General features: G+C 41.7%; 2 protein-coding genes across 2 annotated transcripts in view; one reads left to right on the top strand and one right to left on the bottom strand.

Annotated features, from left to right (window-relative positions):
• RTN1 (reticulon 1) overlaps window positions 1–23877 on the top strand; it is a 243797-nt gene that overhangs the window by 44497 nt on the left and 175423 nt on the right. The window lies entirely within an intron of this gene.
• Window positions 142–771, bottom strand: LOC309802154 (non-histone chromosomal protein HMG-17-like). The gene has a single exon (XM_082617452.1). It carries the CDS (start codon window positions 459–461, stop codon window positions 198–200), a length of 264 nt encoding a protein of 87 aa, XP_082473578.1. The 5' UTR covers window positions 462–771; the 3' UTR covers window positions 142–197.

Below are 23877 nucleotides of genomic sequence, written 5' to 3'. Positions count from 1 at the left end.
ACATCAATCCAGTTTTGGAGACATCCTATTAGTGACATGTGACCTTCCCCCAGAAAACAACGAGGTGTTGTGTGTGCTAACAACATAGCTTCAAAAAAAAGTAAAACAAAATTCTGCATTTTTATAAAACTTGGTAAAAATAGTATTTCAAACTGTACGGTCACCGGAAGTACACAGTTATCAAAAATGCACACACTTCACTCGGCATCTCCAGCACCTTCAGCTTTCTGTGCCTGCTCTGTTTTGGCATCTGCATGTTCTGCAGGGTTATTCCCATCCTTGCCAGCATCAGCTTTCCTCTTTTTCCCTTTGGGCACCTTCTCTCCCTTCTTTGGAGGGGGCTTTTTAGGCTTGGGCTCTGGAGCAGGTTTAGCAGAGAACCTTGCAGATCTTCTCTGTGGTTTGTCCTTCATCTTGGCTTTATCTTCTTTAACATCCCCTTCAGCCTTTCTCTTGGGCATGGTGGTGACGGTGGCGGGATGTAGGCACTGGACACAGGGATGCAGTGACGCAGGCTTTTGTCGGTCCAGGGGTCACTCTCACCTCTTCTTCCATTTTGACAATTCTAATAATGACTTGAAGTTGGGGATCTAGACTTCTCAGTTGGTGAATAAAAGATTAAAAATTAAGATTCAGTACAGTGGTTTCTTCAGCTAGTTTCTTGCCAGAACTTTTTGTTGCTGTAGTTCCTAAAACTGTATTTTGAAAAAAAAAAAAAAATCAGCTACCTCAGGTTAAAGGGAAGGACTTCAGCAAGGGAGCTGTCGCCGCATCTTCCTTCAAGTGTTGTCTGGCCAATGCAAGCAAAGGGAGTGTTTCCCGAACAACAGATTTCAAGAGTCACCACAAGTACAAACATATGCATAGTAAATATTGATACTACACAACATCTTACTTTTCTCAAAATCACATTTTGGGCAGTTTTAGGAAATGCTTGTGAAGTAAGGGGTGAACTCTCCACCCCCTATAAACTTAAATCATCAAAATAGGTGTCACAGAATCCAGAAAATAAAGCTGAAATGTCAGTAGAAGTCCATGGGCTCTCCTTCAAGATGTATTTATTTTACAAAGGTTTCTATACAACAAGAACAAGCAAAATTAAGATAATAAACAAAATAGTAGAATAGGAGAAAATATTTTCAATCATTTTGCCAGGTTTATGTTTATTACCTAAAAATACAAGTGCTTATAAATCTAAAAGAACTAAATTGATAATGAATAAATAGACACAATAGTTATCATCTGTTGAATGTTTGCTATATCCCAGATATTGGGTTTAGCATTTTTTTTTTACTTTTTAAAAAAAATTAATTAATTAATTTATTTTTAATTTTTTTGGCTGTGTTGAGTCTTCGTTTCTGTGTGAGGGCTTTCTCTAGTTGTGGCAAAAGGGGGCCACTCTTCATCGCGGTGCGCGGGCCTCTCACTATCACGGCCTCTCTTGTTGCGGAGCACAGGCTCCAGATGTGCAGGCTCAGTAGTTGTGGCTAACGGGCCTAGTTGCTCCGCGGCATGTGGGATCCTCCCAGACCAGGGCTCAAACCCGTGTCCCCTGCATTAGCAGGCAGATTCTCAACCACTGCGCCACCAGGGAAGCCTGGGTTTAGCATTTTGAGAACATTATTTAATTTGATTCTTAAGCAACACTGCAGAGATGAATATTGTTATTATGCCTGTTCAGTATATGAGGTACATTAAGCTTAGAGAAGGTAAATAATTGTTCAAAATGACCTAAAAGAAAAAAAAAAAACCCAGTAAATCAGTTTTTGAAAACTGTTTAACATCATAGTAAAGAGAGGAGAATTAGGCACTGGTTTTTATCTATTTAACTAGCAAAATTAGAGAAGACACTGAAATGTGCTGCTGACAAAGTTGTGGGTAGTTAGGTACACACTCCAGCATCAGCATTGCAGGATCCCAGCCAGCTGGATTGTTCCAGGAGGTGTGGAAATGCTTATACTATTAAACCAGTACTCCCACTCTTCAGAAATTTCCCTATGGAAAAATCAAAGGAAGAATAAATGTGTAGATAGGTAGACAGATGTTTAGTGTATTAACAATTGTCCATTAATAAGGAAGTGGTTAAGGGCGTCGTGGCATATTTATTAAGAGGGCAGCATGACTGTCTTTATACACAAGAAACATGAAGATCATCTTCTTCAGGACACCCCCTTTGTCAGGACTATGGAATGCATGGTTATTATTATTTTTTTTGTGTGTGGTACGCGGGCCTCTCACTGTTGCAGCCTCTCCTGTTGCAGAGCACAGGCTCAGCAGCCATGGCTCAGGGGCCCAGCCGCTCCGCGGCATGTGGGATCTTCCCGGACTGGGGCATGAACCCGTGTCCCCTGCATCAGCAGGCGGACTCTCAACCACTGCGCCACCAGGGAAGCCTTGCATGGTTATTTTGACAGACAGTTGGAGGAGAGTATAGGGCATCTTGATGATATTTTAAGAAACTGATCCAAGTAGTCTTCTTTCCTGCCTTAAAAAAAAAAAAAAAATGGAACCTCTCCCCACCCTGAGGCATCATCTTGTTTTGGTCATCTTGCATATAGTCTCAGGGTATCTTTTATTTTTTCTTCATAGTTCTTATCACCATTTGTAATTACTTTTTCATTTTCCTTGCTACTAGTTTGTTAATGTCTGTTTAACTAGACATTAGCTAGAGGTCCCGTGAGGACACGGACTATCACTCTTGTAACCCCCAATCTTTGTTGAGTGCTTGTCACACACAGGCACTTAGTAACAATTTCCTGAATAAGTGGGTGCATATATATTAGGACTTGAACTCTGTGTTTGACTATTGCCTTCAAAGCAGAAATATTTCTTATGATGCCGCCTCCTGTTTTCTAGTAAGTTCACCACATACTGTTCATCATGCTGAGATCTGCTTTTAAAACATACACAAAATAAGCCTTACTAGTACTGAGTATTTTATAATTTAATCCTTCACAGTATTATTATTGTACCACTTCCCTTCCCCCTCCTCCAGATCTTCTGGATATTGGTCACAACTTGGTTTGAGTATTCCATCTCAAAACTCATTTCTATGTGCAACAAATATTTATTAAGCCCCTACTTTGTCTCAGGCACTATGTGAGATGCTGGAGATACAGAGCTAAATCTGATTTCATTCTGATTTCTTAGATGTACCTCAGGGATTGGAGAAGGCAGACAATGAGCTACGTTACCATGTGGTCAGCTCTGTAGCAGTAGAGGAGTGGACAGGATGCTATTGGAGATGCGTGAGGATAGACAGGAGCTTCCCGGGGAATGGCTATTTTGTTCTTTACAGAAAGTCTGAATCAGCATTAATTAATCATTTGAGTACCTATTGTATTCGCATGCGTGTTTATGTGTGTGTGTATTTGCACCCCCCTTAGTCTCTAAGATTATACATGTAGCATTAAAGATAATCATAAAAGAAATTGGAAACAAGGATCCTACATCAAGCATCAGGGAGAAATTGTGCTTCTGTGTATTAGCGGAGGTTGGGTAAAATAAGTGAGGCGGGGATTAATCAGGGAAGTACATGGAGGTACTTCATATTTCTGTCTAAGGAAGGACAGGTGGCACAAGTGACTGCACAGTGGCAGGGACAAGGGGCACTGCTAGCAGAAGTAGTACCCTGAGGAAAGGCACGAAGGTGGGAGTTGGTAAACAACACAGAAAATGGAGAGCAGATTACCTGGGCAGCTGGAGAAGGATGCAGATAGACAAAGGGCCTCTGGGGTCCTCCCAGGCCTGGGAATCAGCATTAAGGAAATAAGGGAGAAAGGGAGACTCTAAGAAGGGAGGTAGGGTACTGAACAGGCTGACCACAAGATCGGGGCTGGGAAGGGAGGGATGGGAAATCAGTATGAGATGGGAGAAAGGCTGAGCGGTGGAAAGCTTGACGTGGAAGGAGAGCTACCATGGGGCACCTTTGTGTTCCCAGGAGGGCCCAGAGATTCTAGGTGTCCATAGATACCTTCTGCAGAATTGCCGGCTCAGTAGGCATTGATTGATGGACCAGGAGCTGGTGGAGAGAGTGGGAGTCCAGAGGTGAAGACAGTATAGATTACCATCTAAGCATCTTGGTCTGAAGAGAATGAAGTAGAGAGACCCTGGCAATTGCAGCGGTATGTAGGGTTCAGGAGGGGAATTTTGAAGTCAGGAGAGAGATTTAAGTTTGAGACGGAGAGGGGATGAGCAATGCAGTGCCGTCTCCAAGGAAGCAGCAGGGAGGGCTTCTGTGGGCTGGAGGGAGATTTGCAGTCTGTATTGGGGGACCCCAAAGACTCTTCTTTAGTTATTCCAGAACTATCACCCTCAGAAGGTAAAATCCAAGAGAGAAAATTCTGTTTAAAATTGTAGAATGGAGCTTTACACAGTGCAGTGTGCAGCAGGGTAAAGAATAAACATTAGGAGGGGCATCAGTGCCTGTGACAGTGATCTTAAAGAAGAAAGCTCTCTGAGAAGAAACCATTTTTCAGAGTAAATATGAACTGTCTTGCTTTAAGTGGTTGCATCTCAGGAGTAATTTATTGCATGCCCTGTTTGGAGTAAGTGAGTAATGCGCAAGACTTTTGAGTCTTGAGCAGTATAAAATAGCCCAGACACACTGTGGTGAGAGATATATAATCTTGGCTTTAAATGTTACTATTTCTGCTGTTTTAACAAAGTAGCTGATTCTAACTATTACAGAGCAAAAATTTCAAAAATACCGTATATGAGAAAATCATACAGAAGACAAATCAGGATAATTTGTTCCTTTTCAGGATAAAATTATCCCAGAGAGAACTTGGCTGCCATTCTAAACCATGGACTTTCTATATTTCTTTCTTTGTTTGGGTTGCCTGTCATTAGCCTAAAATCATTGAATTTGCTTTACATGGTAAACGAATGACACCATTCATAGAATAATTTTTAGCATTTCCAATCAGGGTTTTCCCAAAGACTACTTTGAAGTAGCCCCCAATCTGGCTTGCTAAAGCCATAGATGCACTGATGTACTATTGTTCGCAAGAATGAGTTAATGGGTTAAAAAAAATGAGATGGAGTGGGACTTGTGAGAAGTTCATTTAGCTAGTCCTTTCCGTAGTCTTTCTCTGCATTGAGCTGATGACTCTTTCCAGAGACGTGCTGACTTTACGTCTTCAGAGCTTGTGCTTTCAGATGTAGAGCATGTAGTGGGCTGCTGCTCAGTGAGGACCCCATGCACACCTGCCCTGGCCGCACTCTAGGACAAGTGGGGCCCCTCACTGCCAATCCAATATGCAGTCAGCTAGAAATCAGGCTTTCGGCTCACTTTTCTACAGTAGCTTTCGTTGATGCCCAACTTTTAGCCTCTGACTCTGTTGCCTTCCCTGATGTATATATAATACAGGAAAAGCCTTAGTTGACCTCCCTAGATTTTTTTCCCTTGGGCGCCTAGCCCTGGGTTATCTGTTGAGGCCTTCAGCTAATGTGCATGTTCTATCTTTTTCCCTTCACCTTTCCCTCAGCTTCCTGCCTGAGATGTGGATGTGATGGGTCCACATCCCAGTGTGCAGTATGCCCCCAGGGGCATGAGGGAGAGTCCATATTTTAAACAAGACTTTGTGGAAAAACAGGAGTCTGGGCCTTTCATGAGTCCCAGCCTGGGACTGTTATACACCTAGGCTTCTTTTACTTAAGGAAATTAAACCCAGAAGTAGGATTTCTGATAACTTGTAGTTAAATGCAGTCTCAACTGCTTAATCTCCCCATCAGCTTTAGCAGTGGTCGTCAAACCTTTTTGATCATGATGTCTATCAATAAAAATTTTGAAGTATTATATATATTAATTTGTATTTTTAATTATTTATAAACTATCTACATGCACTGATATGTTAGACATAGAGAAAAAGGAATAAGTTAAAGACAAAAAACATTTTAAAATAATATTGTATTTTATTTTTATTAACAATACAAATTTTTTTTTTAACTTTTGATACTGAGCAACATGATTGCAATTTAATATGCTTTTGAATTTTTTGAAAATCTAAGCCTAACACCTTTTGATTGAATGATCTCAAGGTCTGTCTTCAAGGTTAGTTTAGCTCTACGCTTGGTTTTATTGGCTGTCAAGTCTGAAAAAGATACCTGACAAAGACATGTATTTCCAAAAGGAATAAGTAAATCATTGGTTGAACTTATTATATCTAGGTACTCATTTTTCAATTCCGTCCCTCAACAATGCAAAGGTTTTTTTTTTTTTTTTTAATTGAATTTGGCCAGTAAACCTCCATCTTCCCTGATGACTTTCCCTGCAAACTAACTGGAAGTGATGCTCTTTATACATTTAACAATTGGTTTCAAAACCTACTGACAGAAACTCCTCATGTCGAAGATTTTTAGATGGATTGGAAAATTCAGTTTCCAATTTAATGTGTGCAGGTTTGAGAGTTTTTATATATGACACATATCATTTTCAGCAAAAAATTACCCAATAATGGAATCATTTCCAAAATGCTCCCTTCAGAGCTATTCTCTTTTGAAAAGCCATTATTTCCTCCCTTGTGGTTAAAGGGAGAGTTTTTGTGTCTACTTAGTACCGTATTACAGAAAGCATTTGTCATATCAGGAGAGGTCCAAATTTAGGTTACTTGTCTTTTTTTGTGAAATAAAGATGGATAACTCAACTTAAAGTTCAATAAATCTTTTATTTTCTTTACAGTGAGATAACCTGCAAACCTTGATTTGATGTAAAAGATTTTCTTGGTCACTTTCCATCTCATCGCAAATTACTGAAAGATTATGCTGTATTTCATTTTGTTTTTGTAATTTTAAGTAGGCAGTTCTGCTATAAAGCTTATTTGAAAATGTGAGTTTGTTCCAATGCAATTGATATTTTAGGTAATACTTTGAGCATAACACAAATTTTGTGTTTGTTTATGCACAGTTTCATCCACGAGAAACACTGTGTGAATCTGGGTGAATGGAGAAATAGCTGAATCAGGACACATGCACATACACACACAAACACCCGCTAACATTTATTAGCTACCTCAGTTTACCACGTTGTGTATTATGAGTCATACTCATTCACATCTGGTGTTGTAACTTTCCATCCAGTTTCAGATAACCCTCCTTCACCACTGCACAATAATCCACAAGCTGCAACACAAACCTTCAGGCCTTTTTCAAGGGACAGTGCCATATCTATTATATATTTATGTATGTCTTAGCCATTTAACACATGTAAAATTGTGCTTCTGGTTTTATTAAAATTTTATCTTTTTAAAACAATCTGACACTGACAAAGTTTTTGAGCATTGTGCTCATTTTCTTCATAAGCCCTGTGATTTTTATTGCGATTTTGCGTAGTGTGGTGCTGTGATTTTTAAGAATGCATTTCATGTTATAGCAGAACTGACTATACACTGATGACCTCTAGTAGCAGTTTGTGCAATCCTGGCTTTAACTTCTTTGTAACAATGGTTTGCTTGTGAATGATTCAGCAATGGGTTTCACATTGAGATGCTATCACTGCAACCTTCCTTCCTTTTCTCTTTCCTGACAAAAGAAGTATTTATAGTAATTTCGATTTAATTGGTCTGGGAAGGGACCTGGCCATGGTCATTTTTTTAAAGCACACCCAGTTAATTCTAATGAGAACTTTGGGTGGTGAATCACTGCTTCATATATCACCAGAAGTAACTCTCTGTGTATTTTTTACTTCAAACTAGCAAATACCATAAGCTGAGACATATTGAAACCCCAGTATTTTCATCCAGCTCTGTAGCAAACCTCCCATATTGTATAATTTGTACTAATACACATCTCTTCAAATATGCAGCAATGTTTAAAAAAAATTTTTGTTTTGGCTGCGCTGCACGGGTTGCAGGATCTTATCTCCCCAACCAGGGATAGAACCTGGGACACCAGCAGTGAAAGCCCGGAATCCTAACCACTGGACTGCCAGGGAATTCCCACAGCAATATTTTTAATGCATCTTCCAACAGCATTTTCTGGGTTGAAGCACATATAATATTAAGTAGCACTGAAAAAACTGTAATGTTTACCTCCATGTTTAGGATGCTTAGTTTTTAAATGTCTGGCGAATTGTGGTGACTTGACACCAACATTAGCTAATACCTCAAGAATTAGCAGACACTTATAGTGAGGTTCATCTTTACCAATGGTGGATATAGATCCATATTTCAATTAACAAGGAAATGAATTCTTGTGACTAGATCTGATTAAATTATCGTTGATTTTAGCTTATAATGTGGCTGATTGAAGAGATGGACTAAATATGTCAGCCCATTTTCAGGTCATTTGTTTGTATTTGCATAATTACTGCTATTGTCAGCCTGTGGTTTCTGGAATCTTTTTAAGCCAATTGTCCGTATTGTAAGTGTTAGCTTAATAAAACAAGGTAGTATAATCTGTACATATTCTTAACTGAGTACTCATAGATTGTAATGTTACAACATGCTAATAGCCCACCAGTGATTGAGGAGCTTAGCACTGTTCCCTTGGGAATGCCCATATTCTGTGTGATACAGGATCATCAAAAATACAGATCAAGTGAGGGAGGCAGTGTCAATCCATATATTAGATGTTAATAAAGTTAAATTATGATTTTTTCCTGTCACAGAAGACCTTTAATGGTCTCCTATTTATGGTTCTTTTGTTCATTTGTCCTGTTTGAGTTGAATAGACCATAATAACTTATCTGACATAACAAGGAATGCCACAGGTACAACAGATAAACCTGGCGGGTGGCCCAGGAATAAGGGTATCACAAGAGAATCACTTAACAGAAGGGCCACAGACCTGGAGACCAGTCTCAGCCACCTGTCACTCCCCACCCCCAGGATCCACTCACAGTGCCAGGCTAAGCGCTGGCTCCTATTGGAAAGGAAGACGCAGCCCCCTCTGCCGGCATCTGTGGCTAGACCCTAACACTGAGCAGAGATGCTCCAGGAAGATGGTCCATTCTACGATCATCCCCTGAGTGCTCTCAGACCTGCAGGATTCCTCCAGAGACCCTTTAAGCAGCAAATTTCCCTTGAGCAATTCTAAACAGATTCCATTCCCACATTTGTGGTCAACTGATTGTGTGGGCAACAGGCGGGTCCCTGAAGAGAGGCTGGTCCCCCACCTGCAATCCCCCAAATTCTCTTCCTACCAGCCTGCCCCTCTGCCCAGGCCCCTCACCAGGGCTGACTTAAGAGGTGGGCACTTTGGGAAGACTTGGACCAGCCCTTGACACAGAATCCTGCCTGGCCCCCACCCAGGGTATTCCAGGTGAAAATGTGAGACTCAGGGCACAGCATGCCACGTGACATGGGAGGAATGGTGCCAAGTGCTATTCTGTGTTCAGTCCGAGTGTGCCCTTGGGAACCTGACCTCAGTTTCTCCTTGTGTAAGGTGGAGATAGTGCCAGGCTCTGCCCACCTCAAAGGGATTATTGCAAGGGTCATGGGAGAGGTGGGTATGAAGGGGGGCTCACAAATTCAGGGTGCGGTCATGGCCTGCAATAAAGCCTACATATTTGTTTGTATATTCCAATATATTTTTCTAGTGCCACAATGGATTGCCTTGTGTGCCTCTCTGTGGAGACCACTGAGTACAGCCAAAATTTAGGCTCCTGTGGAGAGATACAAGGGTCTCTATCTTTTGGCCTGTACCAACCATTCCAGCTGTAGTCTGAGTCAATCCCAGGTTCACAGTTGATGCTTCAGCATCAGTGAATCGTTTAACTTCTCTGCACACACTATGTTTTGCTGCCACAGAAACATTTCCTGACTGTCCCTTTCTGCTGATTTTGCAGTGTACCCATAGCCATATGTCTAATACTCCATGTACATGTTATTTTAGAATATTTTTGTTGTTTTTACTTCCCCCAGAGACCTAGAGCTCCTTGATATGAGGAATTGAATGTCAAGAACTGTGAGGGGTTGGGGATTCTATCCTGCTTGCAAGCTAACAAGCTAGCCTGCCATAGTCTCGTGGAAGCTGACAGAGGACTGGGGACTCCTGGGTCAGAGACAGAGGACATATTTACTCACAGCACAGCAGGCAGCATGTGCTTCATGTTTGCGTCAGTTCCCTGTCCCCAAATCCCAAACCCCGTGGGGGCGATGCAGAGCAGCCCGGGTGGATTCTGCACACAGGGTGGGCTTGTGTCACAGCCCAGGAACTCTGAGCTTAGGAAATCCTCCAATCTTTTAAGGGACTGCCAGCAAACCTGTCCCACTTTTGCCCCCCAAGGGAGACTTCCATGTTCTGGATGGGAAACAAATCTGCCCCTGCTTGGGAGGGAGACTCTTCCTATTTTCCAAGGCTGTTTGCTACACAAACATTCTTGAAAGGGTAGTCAACAAGCCCTCAATACCTCATCATAAGACATGCGGAATTACGAAGAGACCCATAGAGATTTATATCCCAATAATAATTTTCTTTTCTCTGGCAGCTAGCACAGGGTTGGGAACGTAGTGGGTACTCAGTAAATATTTGTTGAAGAATGAGTGAAAGCAGCTGGAAATTTAAAAAAAAAATCTTTGGGAGGAAGTGAAAAAGTCCCTATTTGAGAAGGTTTCCTTTTAAAATCCTTGGACAGAGACCAATTTCTTTTAGTTTTTTTTTTTTTAATTAATTAATTTATTTATTTTTGGCTGCACTGGGTCTTCGTTTCTGCGTACGGGCTTTCTTTAGTTACGGCGAGCGGGGGCTACTCTTCGTTGTAGTGCGCAGGCTTCTCACTGCAGTGGCTTCTCTTGTTGCGTAGCACGGGCTCTAGGCACGCGGGCTTCAGTAGTTGTGGCACGTGGGCTCAGTCGTTTTGGCTCGTGAGCTCTAGAGGGCAGGCTCAGTAGTTGTGGCACACGGGCTTAGTTGCTCTGTGGCATGTGGGATCTTCCCGGACCAGGGCTCAAACCTGTGTCCCCTGCATTGGCAGGCGGACTCCCAACCACTGCGCCACCAGGCAAGCCCCTCGTATTTTTTTAAAACCATGAAAATCAACCTGAAACTCTCTTACTACTTTATCAGGAGCAGCTGGGGCCTCTGCTGTGCGCTCTTCAGTGAGTCAGTCCTCAGCCTTAGTTTCAGCTGCTCTGTAGGGTGGGCCCAAAGTAGGGAGACCTTCATAGGAAAACCTCTGGCCAAACTGCCAGGCAGCCTGTGAAACTCTATTCTTTCCCGTCCATTGGATACGTTAAAGCTAAGTACCGAATACTGATGCTCACAATAAGGAAAGACAATTAGCAGATTTATTAATTAGGCTTCCGTTTACACTTATATCCCACTAAGCCGTTAATTTGTATAATTATGGCCTTTTGCTCTGGCTCAGTGATATCGGAATAAGAAAAGTATTTGCCAAACCTGACTCCCTGCTGTAAAATGTTGGGACATTCCAACATGCTTATAGAGATGAAAACACACTTTTAGTCATTGTAAGTAAGAACAATTAATAATGTGCCTTGGGGTATATTGAAGGAGCAGGGCTCATAGGCTTCAAACAACACTTTTATTCCCTCCTTACCCCTTTCCAATCTGCTTTGTGGGACTGGTTCTTTCTTGCTTTTTTGGATGCACTCTGGAGTGATTCCATAACTTTTCTGGTCACTCTGGGAAAACAGAAGGTCCTCAGCAACCTCAAGGGGCAAAAACATAGTCACATATTGCAATCAAAACGTCACATCCTTGTAAACTTCATCCCAGTTTCTTTTAAAGTTAAAGCTTTTCCCTATTACAAATCAGAGCTATTCCGTGTGGGAGGCTGCAGTGGAAAAGAGGGGACCGGTCAGTTTTTCTGTTAATTCGGCCAGGTCCTAGCACAGCTTGTGACCTTCCAAGGTAAAAGTGGGGCTGGAGAGAGGAAGGGTCAGGAAAGATTTCACTTGAATGACAATGATGTCAAAGCCTGTTGACTTCCTCTGAGTGTGGCAAGTGTTTAAAGCTTTCATGGAGTATTGTGGATTCTTTGTAGATCACCCCCATCCCTAAAGATCTCTCATCTGCAGTTCCTTTGGATCTCTAGTGGATTTTCACATCCTGAGGATCAACTCAGACCTCATGTTCCCAAAGTCTCCTAGTAGTTCTAGGCTGACCTCTGGGGCTGGATCCAAGACAACTTCATGTTACCTTTCCTTTGGCCATAGAAGGAGAATGCATCTAACTTCCCAAACTTAGGGCTGCACTCTGCAGCCACGTACCTCCTCACTGGCCACCAGCCCACAGTGCTTCAGGCACTAGAACATGTACCAAGCTTGGATATGTTCTCCAGAAAGACCCTCTCATTTGACTTGAAATCACACCTCATTGAAATATTCCTTTCAGTTGCTAACTGTCTCAGCCTCTCCAACTTTATCACTTTTATCATGTTGAATGAGTTAGGGGCAAAGCGTTACAAAGCTGGTTTTCCCATTTCCTTTGGAATATGGGAGTACTAGCTACCTATTTCGTTCTCAGCCTTTTGGAGCCTCAGCCAAATCTGAGATAAAGAATCCCATTTAAAAAATTTAGCTTTGAAAGGTAAAATATAAAAATATACTGCAATTTATATTAGTTCAATTTTAATCTACTGGATTATAGTCAGACTTTTCAAAAATAAAAATGGTATCACCGCAGATCAACTTTGAGGAAAAAGATGTATGATAATGAGAGGAGAAAGAAATATAATTTTATGGGCTATGATTCATAATTTTATTAAACCAGACATATATAGTTGTTTATCATTCATATCATCCATAGCAGACATCTTCTGATGTCACTTTTATGAAACCCTCTCATAGGATTGAATTCATCAACAAAATGAAATACATTATGCATTCTTTGTCTTTGTTTTGTTCTCATTCCTTTCAGGGTCTTTGATGTCATTTGGGAAGTACCTGATAAGGTAGAATTCATAATGTCCCCTTTCATTTTAAAAATTTGGATGTATCATCTTAGGAACTTAACTGATGAAAAACAAAGGCTTTCACGGAAGAAACTTTTTGGACAATTTTTTAGGTCAAACTTTTGTTTTATCATAATCAGGGTTTATGACACTGTGTAGGACTTCTAGGAAAAGACTCATTTATGGATGTGATTAATCTGAGCATCAGTGTTTAGTTCTAAGCTGTTTTATGGTCCTAAGGTTTATCCTTTGCTATAGATCAGGGCCTTGTGGTGGGGCAGGTGGGCAGCCATGGTTCAATCCCAGTCAGAATGTCCAGGGAGAGACCTGGCCACACACAGTTAGGTTCTTAGGTGCTCCACGCTGGGGACCTCCCTCTCTTCCCCTACCTTGCTTAAGTCTGTGAGCCTGTGTGCCAGAAACTATTTTGGAATTTGGGGATAGAGCAGTGAAGAAAGAAAAGTCTTTGCTAGTATTGAGTTTATGTTCTAGTGGGGATGGTAAACAAACAGTGTCAGAGTATGTGAGTATCAGAAAGAAAAATGACCAGAATAAGGAGATAGAGACTAGGACTTGGGGATGCTGTTTCAGATGCGGTGATTAAGGAGGAAGGCATCCCTGTAGAAGGGATCTTTGAATAGATGACACTATACATGAAGAGATATAACATTATTTGAAGATAGATTGTGATATATATCTAAAATACATGATGTATAAATATATCTAATATCTATACTTAGATATTAGAGAAAACCCTACTATTTTCAGTTCTTCCCATGCTGTTCCAAGTAACATTCATGAGTAACACATGAAAAACTGTATCCCATAATCGAATACGCTTGGAGTTAGACAGTGCTTAGCAAACTTCTGAGGCCCATTAACGTGCTCTTCCATCTTATGCAGCGTTTCCCAGCTGTATTTGAGTATGGAAACATCTCACAACTCACTTGTGTTCTAAAGAAATCGATCTGGGAAATGGTGTCTGGATATAGCATGTCATGGACAACTGAAGTTTTTGAAGCAACTGGTAAAGTTACTAATGTTGAATGAAATCTGCAAAAGAAAATGAGCTATTTTTTCTCTTTGGTTCCATTTATTTACTAGTAAAAATAAAGTCATGAAAAATTAGAGGATTGATTAATTGAAACCTTTTAAAACAGAATTGTGACTTTTTTAGAGGGGGGGCTAGAACGTTCCTAGTCAAAATGTGGACCATGGTCTAGCAGGATCAGCATCACTCGGGAGCTTGTTTGAAATACACGATTTTGGGCCAAGACAAAGACCTCCTGAATCCCTATCTGTATGGTGTTAGAAAAAGGCATGGCACTAGTCTACAGTAGAATGGAATATGACTTTCTGCATGTCATTTTACATCAGGGAATGCAATTTAAATCCATTTGAATTTAAATCTGTCTGAGTCTGAGCTGTAAGAGCATCTGAGTTTGCATTTACTTCAGTGACTGTTACAAAACTCAATCCAAATTCTGGTTGTTAATACATACTCTTTACATATAATGTTTATATGTAATTTCAGATGAAATAAGCATTTAGAGCTCAGTAAGACATTTAGAATTTATACATTTAGCACTTAAGGTTTCCTTTAGTTACGATTTCCAGTATCCAAGCAGACACAGCAAAGAAAGAGGCTTCTAGATTTGTCCAAAAATTTCATCACTGGGGAAGCTTCACAGGTTTTGCCCTCCCAGCATCTGACCGTAACCTAAACCAAAATCTCACTTGCTAAAATGGCAACTAATTTAAGTTGTATTAACAAATCTTTTTTCTTTATCCAGAATGATGTCGCCATCTTGCTAAGATAGATCACTTTTACAAAGAGGAGAAATGGAGTTGGGAGTTTACAGGTGACATTTAATTCTCTCAGCTTTCACTCTGAAAAAACAGAATCTGCACAGCAATCCACCATCCCCTTGGTGAAACTGATAAAGATAACATGTCATTTACTCTGGGATAAGCACCCAGGCCAAGCAGAAAATAGCGGTCTATCTAAGTGAAATCAGGAGGACAGGATGCCTCCTGTTCTCATTTGGCTAAAAACAGCTGGAGAGAGGACACCTGTAATCAGAGTCCCCTGGAGCTGTGATTCTGGCAGCTCGCCTGCTGCCCATTGAAGGGAGAGGGGGAGTCAGTTCCGTTTGAGTCCCTGTGCTGTGTATGACTTGCCTCTACCCTCAAGGACTGTACCATGGAATGAATCCCTTTACAAGCTCATAGTTCAATACAGATGGGAAGTTTCCAGACCTTTCCTTTCATCCTTCAGGAAGGGAATGTGTATCTCAGGGAATGAATGGCCTATTTCCCTCAAAGGCCAGGTCTCCACAGTCAAAGCAAAGAATTAGGGCAACTATCCAGATAATTCAGGCCACCCAAATCTACTCTGGCCTGAATCATTCAAGTTAAAAAGCAACCTTCTTTGCAGGATCTGGTCCCCCATATAATTCAGAGGGGTTGAGAGCCCATAGCGTTTTCTGCCCTGGGAAATCGGCATCATTTACTGGCCCACACAAGCGAGAAGTAAGAGTATTAATGTGACCCAGTTATTTCTGTCTTCTGGTTCTTCCTGCCTGGATACATTATACTTTGCTTTCCATTCTAAACAGCACTTTCCTGAGCTGCACTACCTGTGACCTGAGAGAGAAACAATAGCAAATAGCACACGAGGTAGTAAGCAGGTGGGTGGTTTGGGGCTCTCGATCTGGAGATTCAGAAATCTGAGTCCCTAGTATTCTATGCTTTGTTGTCTGTATGGGATAGAGACTCCATTTTTACACTGAGGGTTTTGTGTATTTATTTATGTATGATGACTTATTTATTTAAACGTTATTTTAGGATAGTTTTGGGTTCACAGAAAACTTGTCTTACAGGCTTCAAATTCCTCTCACTGTGGGATGCTGTTACCTTGTGCTTACTTGTGGTCATATAGTGCCAAATGGTTTTCCTCAGTTTTGCTGCTTCACCCTCAGCTTGCAGCAGGCCCCTCCCATCTACTCCATGGAGGGAGTCTCTCCGTCTCTCTCCTTGCTTTTGCTTCTCCCCCCCACCGATAGACTTCATTTGCGTATTACTTGGAGCAAAGCTTTTGGTGGTGGAGGTAGGAATTCTCCTGGTGCAGCTTTAGTTTTAAGCAGGTCCTCTGTGCTTAGAGATAAAGTAAGGCTTCCTTAGTGTTCTTGTCTCTGTCCCCCTTAGGCCATCACACTCGGCCTCATATCTCTGGCAGCTCCTGGGAAGTACAGAATCCTCTCCCTCAGCCACCCCCAACCCCTGCCCATGACAGAAGACCTTTGCTTTGTCTTGGTGCAGGATCCTGGTCCCCAAAGGTTTTCCTGCCCTTCTCCCAGCAGCAGAGGGCTCTTATTTCTACCTTTCTCCCAGAGGCAATAGAGTTTTGCTTGAGTCCTGGCAGTGGGAAGGTTTCCTATCCTCTTCCCCAGTGGTGTAAGGCATTTGCTTTGTAGGAGAGAAGATTCTCTTGAAGTGGTTGGTATTTCATGTCTGCCCCATCCTGGCAGCCAGTCACCACCTGCAAATCTGTGCCACCAAGTGCTCTTTCATGGTCTGCCCTTTTCAAGTCTTTCTTACGAGCACTCAGTGGGGATCCATGGAGAAGAATGTCAACTCCCTACATGTCTGGGACTCCTAGTTACTGTAAACTTACGCACTAGCCTATATTCAGCCTCCACAAATTTGCTAAAACTCTAGCTTATTTATTCTTTTATAGCGTCCATCTCTTCTTCCCATGCTCTGTCAAAGGTAAAAGAGTTTGTGTGTCCTATATCTCCTTGGGGAGGACTTGTCCCTGTTGAAATTCAGCTCAGTTCATTGTCTTACAACCTATGCTCTTTTTTTTTTTTTTTTTTTTTTGCGGTACGCAGGCCTCTCACTGTTGTGGCCTCTCCCATTGCGGAGCACAGGCTCCGGACGCGCAGGCCCAGCGGCCATGGCTCACGGGCCCAGCCGCTCTGCGGCATGTGTGATCCTCCCGGACCGGGGCACGAACCCGTGTCCCCTGCATCGGCAGGCGGACTCTCAACCACTGCGCCACCAGGGAAGCCCAATATGTTAAATTTTTAACAAAAATCTAGTTCATATTTACAGGTTTACTGAAACCTGTAAATATGTTACCTTATATAGCAAAGGGGACTTTCAGGTGTGATTAAGTTAAGGGCATTAAAAGGGAGAGATTATCTAGGTGGGCCCAATGTAATCCCAAAGGTCCTGATAAGAGAGAGGCAAGAGGATCAGAGTCAGGGAAGGAGATGTAATGATGGAAGCAGGGTCATAATCAGAGAGAGAGAGATTGGAAGATGCCACACTACCAACTATGAAGATGCAGTATGGGGCCATGAGCTGAGGAAAATAGGCAGCCACCTTCTGAAGGCAGGAAGGGCAAGGAAGCTGATTCTCTCTTAGGGCCTCCAGAAAGAACCTTTCCCTGCCAATATCTTGATTTTGGGACTCTGACCTTCAAAATTGTAAGGTAATAAATTCATGTTGTTTAAGCCACTAAGCGGTAATTTGTTATAGCAGTAATAGGAAACTAATAATAAATCTTAAAAAGCTAACATCCAATTTGCCTTCATTGCATAAGAAAAGGAATTACCCAGTGGATGTGACCATTTTAAAGAACATTCAGTCAAGTGAGCATTGAGTTAGTAATCTTGAAATGGGTCCTTTAAAATATCATATGAACCGTAATGAATTTTGTCCTATGATACATTAATGATAAATGATCCATTTTACCAGAAGGAGAAGAGTCATGCCTTTTAGTGGTCCCTCCTCCTGGGAAAGTGGATACTAAACGCTTTATTCCAGAGATTTACTGTGATGCCCTGTTTTATCATGGATAATAATAGATGACACCCTGTCTTTATAACGGGGAATATATCTTGTTTTTTTCTGGCTTAATATTTAATGCATTGTCTCTTCACTTTGGATGTGATGGCCATGATGGGTTAATGCCCCCTCAGAGCCGGGCCATTATTATTTGTAGCAGCAACAATAACAACAGCAGCAGCAACAACAATAATAATAAATGTCCATTTATTATGAGCCATATACTATGTTAGGCATTTACCATTTACCTCATAAAATCTAGATAACTTTAGAAGTAAGTATTCTTATCCACATTTTACAGGTAATTGAAGCTCAGGAACCTGATGTAACTTGTCCAATGTCATACAACTAATCAGTGGAAGAGCTAGATTTGAATTGAGAGACATGTTCTTCTAAGTCTCATGATCCTCATCGCTATAAACCACTGCTCCTCAGTAGTGCCAACAGGGATGGCACTAGGCAAAAGTAATGAAAAGGCAGAATTTTACCTTTAATGTGACTCCAGTGCCTCCGCTCCCATATAAGGAAGAGGCAGACCTAATGTCTTAAGGCAGAGAAATGGCTCTAAGAACGGGCGGATAGTTGGCAGCATTCAGACATGTTGGTGTATCTCTATTTTCACGCCATGCAGGTAGCCACCATTTTGGCTATGCTGAGAAGCATCCCTGGGTTACTCTTCTTACTAAATAGGTTCTGGTTACTCGTTGCACAGTGGACTTTTGAATAGCTGAAAAGAAAGGTCTCTCTACAGCTTCGCAGGAGGGAAGACTGCTGGATGTTGCACAAACTTTTCTGAATCAGAATCCACAGGTTCCCACTGTAATGTTTTCCAGTGTTGATATTTAAATGGCACAGCAGTTTGTGTTACCAGTACAAATAGTCCACTTCAATTAGGGAACCCAAGGTGGTTGTTAGGCAAGGGGATTTTCCCCACAGTAGTATATTACTGTCATATATTCTCTGTGCTTGTAGAAGTTGCTCAGAAAATGGTGCAGAGTAGTGGTGATGAAGATTTATTTCATGTTTAGCAATAGTTTGTTACATGGAGGAATTTCAAATTTCAAAGAGTTTGTTACATAAGAATTTCAAATTGTTTCATGCACAGTAAATCTTCCAAATAATCCTCTGTGGAAGCCAAAAGCTTGTGTTATTTCAAACAGTCATGGGGGGGAGATGTTCAGAGAATTCAGGTGACTCCCTTGTAATGTGAAGGAGTTACTCATGGATGACAATAACTTGCACGGAGTTCATTTACAACCATAACACATCTGATCCTTTACTCATTCACTCAACAAATTTGTATTGAATTTTTATCTTGGACAAACCACTATTCTAGGCACAGAAGATATGAAGATGGACAGGATAAAATCACTGCCCCCCCTCCCCCGCAGCCCATATTCTAGTGAGTGAAAGAGGTCAGTAAATTAACAGTGAGAAATAATGTGATGGATGCAACCAGAGAGGATGATTTCTTTGGAGGGAATTAGAAGGAGTAACTAATAGTTTGAAGAGGTTGGGGAAAACTGTCTTTATAAGGGAGGTGACGCCTGAGCTGAATCTTGAAGAATGAGTAGTTAAACAGTGAGACCAGGCTGAGGTGGGAGTTTATGTAAAGGCACAGAGATATGAAACAGCATAGAATGTTCCTGCAGCTACAAGAACTGCTGTAAGGTTAGGGTGTATTGTGTTACAGGGATGCGCCAAGTAAACAAAAGACAGGACATTATTAAAGCCCTGTGTATCTTGCCAAGAAGGAGGGGTATTTTCCTGTAAGCACCGGGGACACTGAAGGTTTTAAAGAACAAAAAATGATATGATCAGTGCTTTATTGATCCACAGCATTGCCTGCATTACCAGACTGAACACATCACAGGGGTGTGGACGTCTTGTCTCATTCTTCTTTATCTGTCCCCCAGTCCCTCACATAGTAATTGGGACATATTTGGCAATTAATACATGATTTTTGGATTGATGTAGATTACTTTAACAATTATATTTATTATAAAGCCCCTTTCTGGTCTTTTCTGTTTCCCAAGTACATATTACATTCCTGAGTAGAGCTCATACTGGGCCAGTGGGATGGCCAAAACAAACACATCTTCTGTGACATTAATCAGCAACAATTACATGTATATACAACTAAGTCGTTCAGTCCAGGTAAACTATTTGCTGCATATATACCAAGTATCAGTGTCATGGTTTGGCCCTTTATCTTTCAGGGAACACCCTAATGAGATGTTTGTTTTAAAACTCTACAAGTGAATGCAGCTTCCTAGGCACTGGGAAGTTATTTACAGTAAACTATGTAGATGAACACTAACAGATAATACAAACAGATGGATTTTATGTACTGAAACAAGTTCAGAATTCTGGCTAAGGTTACCATTGTCCATAAGATTTAACATGAACCTAGTTATTTCTAAAAGTTTCAAAAAACAAACTATTCTCTCATTAACTGGCCTTACAGAGTAAACCCCACATTTGTTATGCTACTACTTAAAAAAGAAACACTTAAATGTCATCAAGCGAAAACAATTTAGTCTAATTCCAGTTTGTTCTATCAAAAATTAAAATTAGTCACAGAATATTGAAATTAGCCAGAGTTTGAACCTTAGTTGCTATGCACACAAACATACACACAATATGGAATTATTTTCATGTAGAACTCAGCAGATGCAATTGAGACTGCTAGATTGGGATAGATATTAAACAGGCTTAAGAGCAAAATGGGGGCTTCCCTGGTGGCGCAGTGGTTGAGAATCCGCCTGCGGATGCTAGGGGACGCGGGTTCGTGCCCCGGTCCGCGAAGATCCCACATGCCGCAGAGCGGCTGGACCCGTGAGCTATGGCCGCTGAGCCTGTGTGTCTGGAGCCTGTACTCCGCAACGGGAGAGGCCACAGCAGTGAGAGGCCCGCGTACCGCAAAAAGAACAAAATGGAAATGATTTTGTAGATCGTAGAAGACAGATTATTGTACCCATAAGGGACAAACTGTGGTAAAGGTCAGGGTGAAGAACTGCTGGTTTTCTTCCAGTATTCATCCTTTTCTTCCTCCATAGTGGAAGACATGTTAGCTGGACATATGGCTGTCCAGACAAAGACTACATATCTCAATCTTTGTTATAGCTAAATGTGACTATATGACCATCTTCTGGTCAGTAGAACATGACTGCGAGTAGTATTTGGTACTGTTACCGACCCTCCCCGAGTCAGTTCCCAGCAAGAGACCTTCTGCCCATGTCACTCGCAACAGTAAAAGAAGACCCAGATGGGTTCAGAAGCAAAGGAAAGCTTCATTCTTCGATGAAAGAATGGAGAGGTGGGAGCTTCTCTCTGCTCCAGAGTCCACGCTCTCCCAACACGCCACGGGCGGGGCTGCTTTATAGGGGTCTTGTCAGCAGGAGGGGAGGGGGCGGGGTTCTTACTGGGCTGGTGCAGCTGCGAAGCTCAGGCTCCAGATCCAGGCGCCGGGCGCAGCGTCTCTGCGCACGGCCTGCTACCGCCGCCATCTTGAATTGAGTGTCTCGCGCCGCGCTTCTGCAGAGAGTCCTGAAGTGGAGGTGTTACCGCACCAGACACTCTGGTGTGAAGTGCCGAGGGCAAGGCCTCTGCCCATGGCCTCCTGTACGCCAGGTAAACTAGATGAAGCACAAAGGAAAAGTAAATTAAAAAGGTTAGTTTTGGGCTTCCCTGGTGGCGCAGTGGTTGAGAGTCCGCCTGCCGATGCAGGGGATGCGGTTCGTGCCTCGGTCCGCGAGGTTCCCACATGCCGCGGAGCGGCTGGGCCCGTGAGCCATGGCCGCTGAGCCTGCGCGTCCGGAGCCTGTGCTCCGGAACGGGAGAGGCCCCAACAGTGAGAGGCCCACATACCGCAAAAAAAAAAAAAAAGGTCAGTCTTTATTTTATTACCCAGATTCTATTTTTATTTCCCAGGACTTGTTAATGGACTTTGCCAGTGACACTACCTCTGAATTGTGCCCTTAAAAAAAAAAGTATGCCCTTTCCTTCCTCTTTTTTCCCTTCTTCATCCTTCATTCAGGAACATAGGCTTGGTAGTGAGTCACCTTCACCACACAAATGACACCACATTCAAGGTATGACAGTGCAACAAGGTCAAAAGAACCTGGGTCCCAACACCATGGAGCTGCCACATTGGTCCTGGACGAAGTCATTTTTATTTTGAAAATTTGTTATAACAACGAAAATTTTACTCTAATACAGTTGGGAAGCAGGAGGAATATGTATCAGCCAAGCACCTTTGTGTTGCAAATAAAAAATTCAGTTGAGACTGTCATAACAATAAGGAAGTCCATCGGCTGATGAAACTGGAAACTTGAGGTAGACAGGCTTCAGGGGTGATTTAATACAGTGGCTTACAGTCCCTTCAGGGCTGTGATGCTTTTTGTCCATAATTCTTTCCATCTGTCTTCCTCTGTAAGTCAACAAGATATTGCTAGCAGCTCCTGGGGCTACATGCATTTGATGTTAACATCCAGGGCATGGGAGTGGGGTGCAGTGGGATGGGGAGGGCTCTTGTGCCTCCACCATTGAACAAAGAAATTGAGTTTCGTTTTGACTAGAACAATTTTAGGTCACATGTCTACGCTTGAATAAGTCACTATGGCCAAGATAATGCTATATTCTCACTGACTTATCTTTGGGTTATCAGTAACTTAGGTAAAGAGGATATACCCTCCTGGATAGCTTCAGTCAGTGAGCATCCGTGGGACTGGAGGAAGCATCAGTCTGACTCAAGATTCTGGTTGCTAGTCAGTGCTGCTCTGGGGAGGCACCTAGACAGTACCCACTACTAAAGGTGGGCACACCTAAGGAAAGAGTGCGAGGCTTATGTGGCTTGGAGTGGAGTACACACGCTGTGGTGTAGGGCACTGTGTATAGAGTTGGGTGGGGCTGCTACAGAAAGTGTTTGCAAGTTATGATCAGGATTTTGTATATACAATAACTTGGGCATTTGGGCTGAGTCTAAAGCAGGACTCAGAGAAGGTGATTTCTGACAGTGGCACAACAGCAAGTATAAATCAGTATAATGGCCCTTAAGAAAGTCAAAGGGAATGTATGTCTGGGTAGATTTTTGATCTTGTTACTCTATGTGTGTGTCTGTATAATCCCGAGAAGGTAATGATATTTTTTTGAATTCCCTGCTAAAAGGTCCTGGGCAAAGGGAATGAAACATATGTGATTGAAAACATAACCCGATTACTTACATATAGTAGCCTGTTTCTTACTAGATTTCTGTCTAAGGTTAGGAATTGTTGTCTTTGTTGTTGTTGTTGCTCTTGTTTTGATTTTGCCTAAATTATCCAGACAGTTGACACAATCATCTGCTTTGCCTTGGCTGAACAGACCTGGAATGGAGCCCGGTGCTTCTGTACTTAAGAAAAAAAGTGTTGCATTTATAGTTTAACTCTACCTTTGATTCTAAGGGCAGCTGAAAGTAAAGGTGGAGACATAGTTTACATGTCCTGAGCCGTCAGACTGTGCCCAGCATAGAGCTCTGCTGTCACTTGGCAGGATGAATAAAACTGAGAAATCAAGTTTCTGTAGAAAAAAAAAATCTTAGTTTTGTCTAGAACAAAGTAAAATACTACGTATTTGTTTTTAAAATGTGTGTTCTATGTTAATTAGTACTTAATAGCTATGCTAATGCTAAGTTGGTTTCTCAGTAGAATTACTATGATGTGTGTTCTTCAGATTTTGCCAGTTTCAGTAATTTCTCCCTAGCATTGTCATGGTCTGACCTTGGGGCCAGAGTGGATCAATTGCTTAAAACAGTATTTTTAGAGCCTTTTAAAAAATATCAGGCTAAAATTGTCACATGATTTCAGGGAGGTTTTCATTGCCTTATTACTTTGTTGATGGCACATGAAGTAATATAGTTCATTTCAATCCAGCATGACACAGAATGAAAAAGAAACTTTATTGTTCATCCTGGGGACCACAGAAGAAAATCTTTTTAACAGTTCTCTTTACTCATAGAAATACATTTACTGGAATTCTCAGGAAACCGAAGTATTATTGACCATTTCTTGCTTCTTATTAGTACTTTCTGAAGGATTCTGCCTTTAAATTCTATTTTTGAGGTCATAATATTCACCCTTAAGTATGATTGTGTTAGAAATATGTTGAGAACACATTGGTATTTTTGA

The sequence above is a fragment of the Mesoplodon mirus genome (assembly GCF_964341445.2).
Source record: "Mesoplodon mirus genome assembly, chromosome: 4".
Taxonomy (NCBI): domain Eukaryota; kingdom Metazoa; phylum Chordata; class Mammalia; order Artiodactyla; family Ziphiidae; genus Mesoplodon; species Mesoplodon mirus.
Note: the sequence above shows the minus strand (reverse complement) of the source record. Positions and strands in the feature narration are given on the sequence as shown.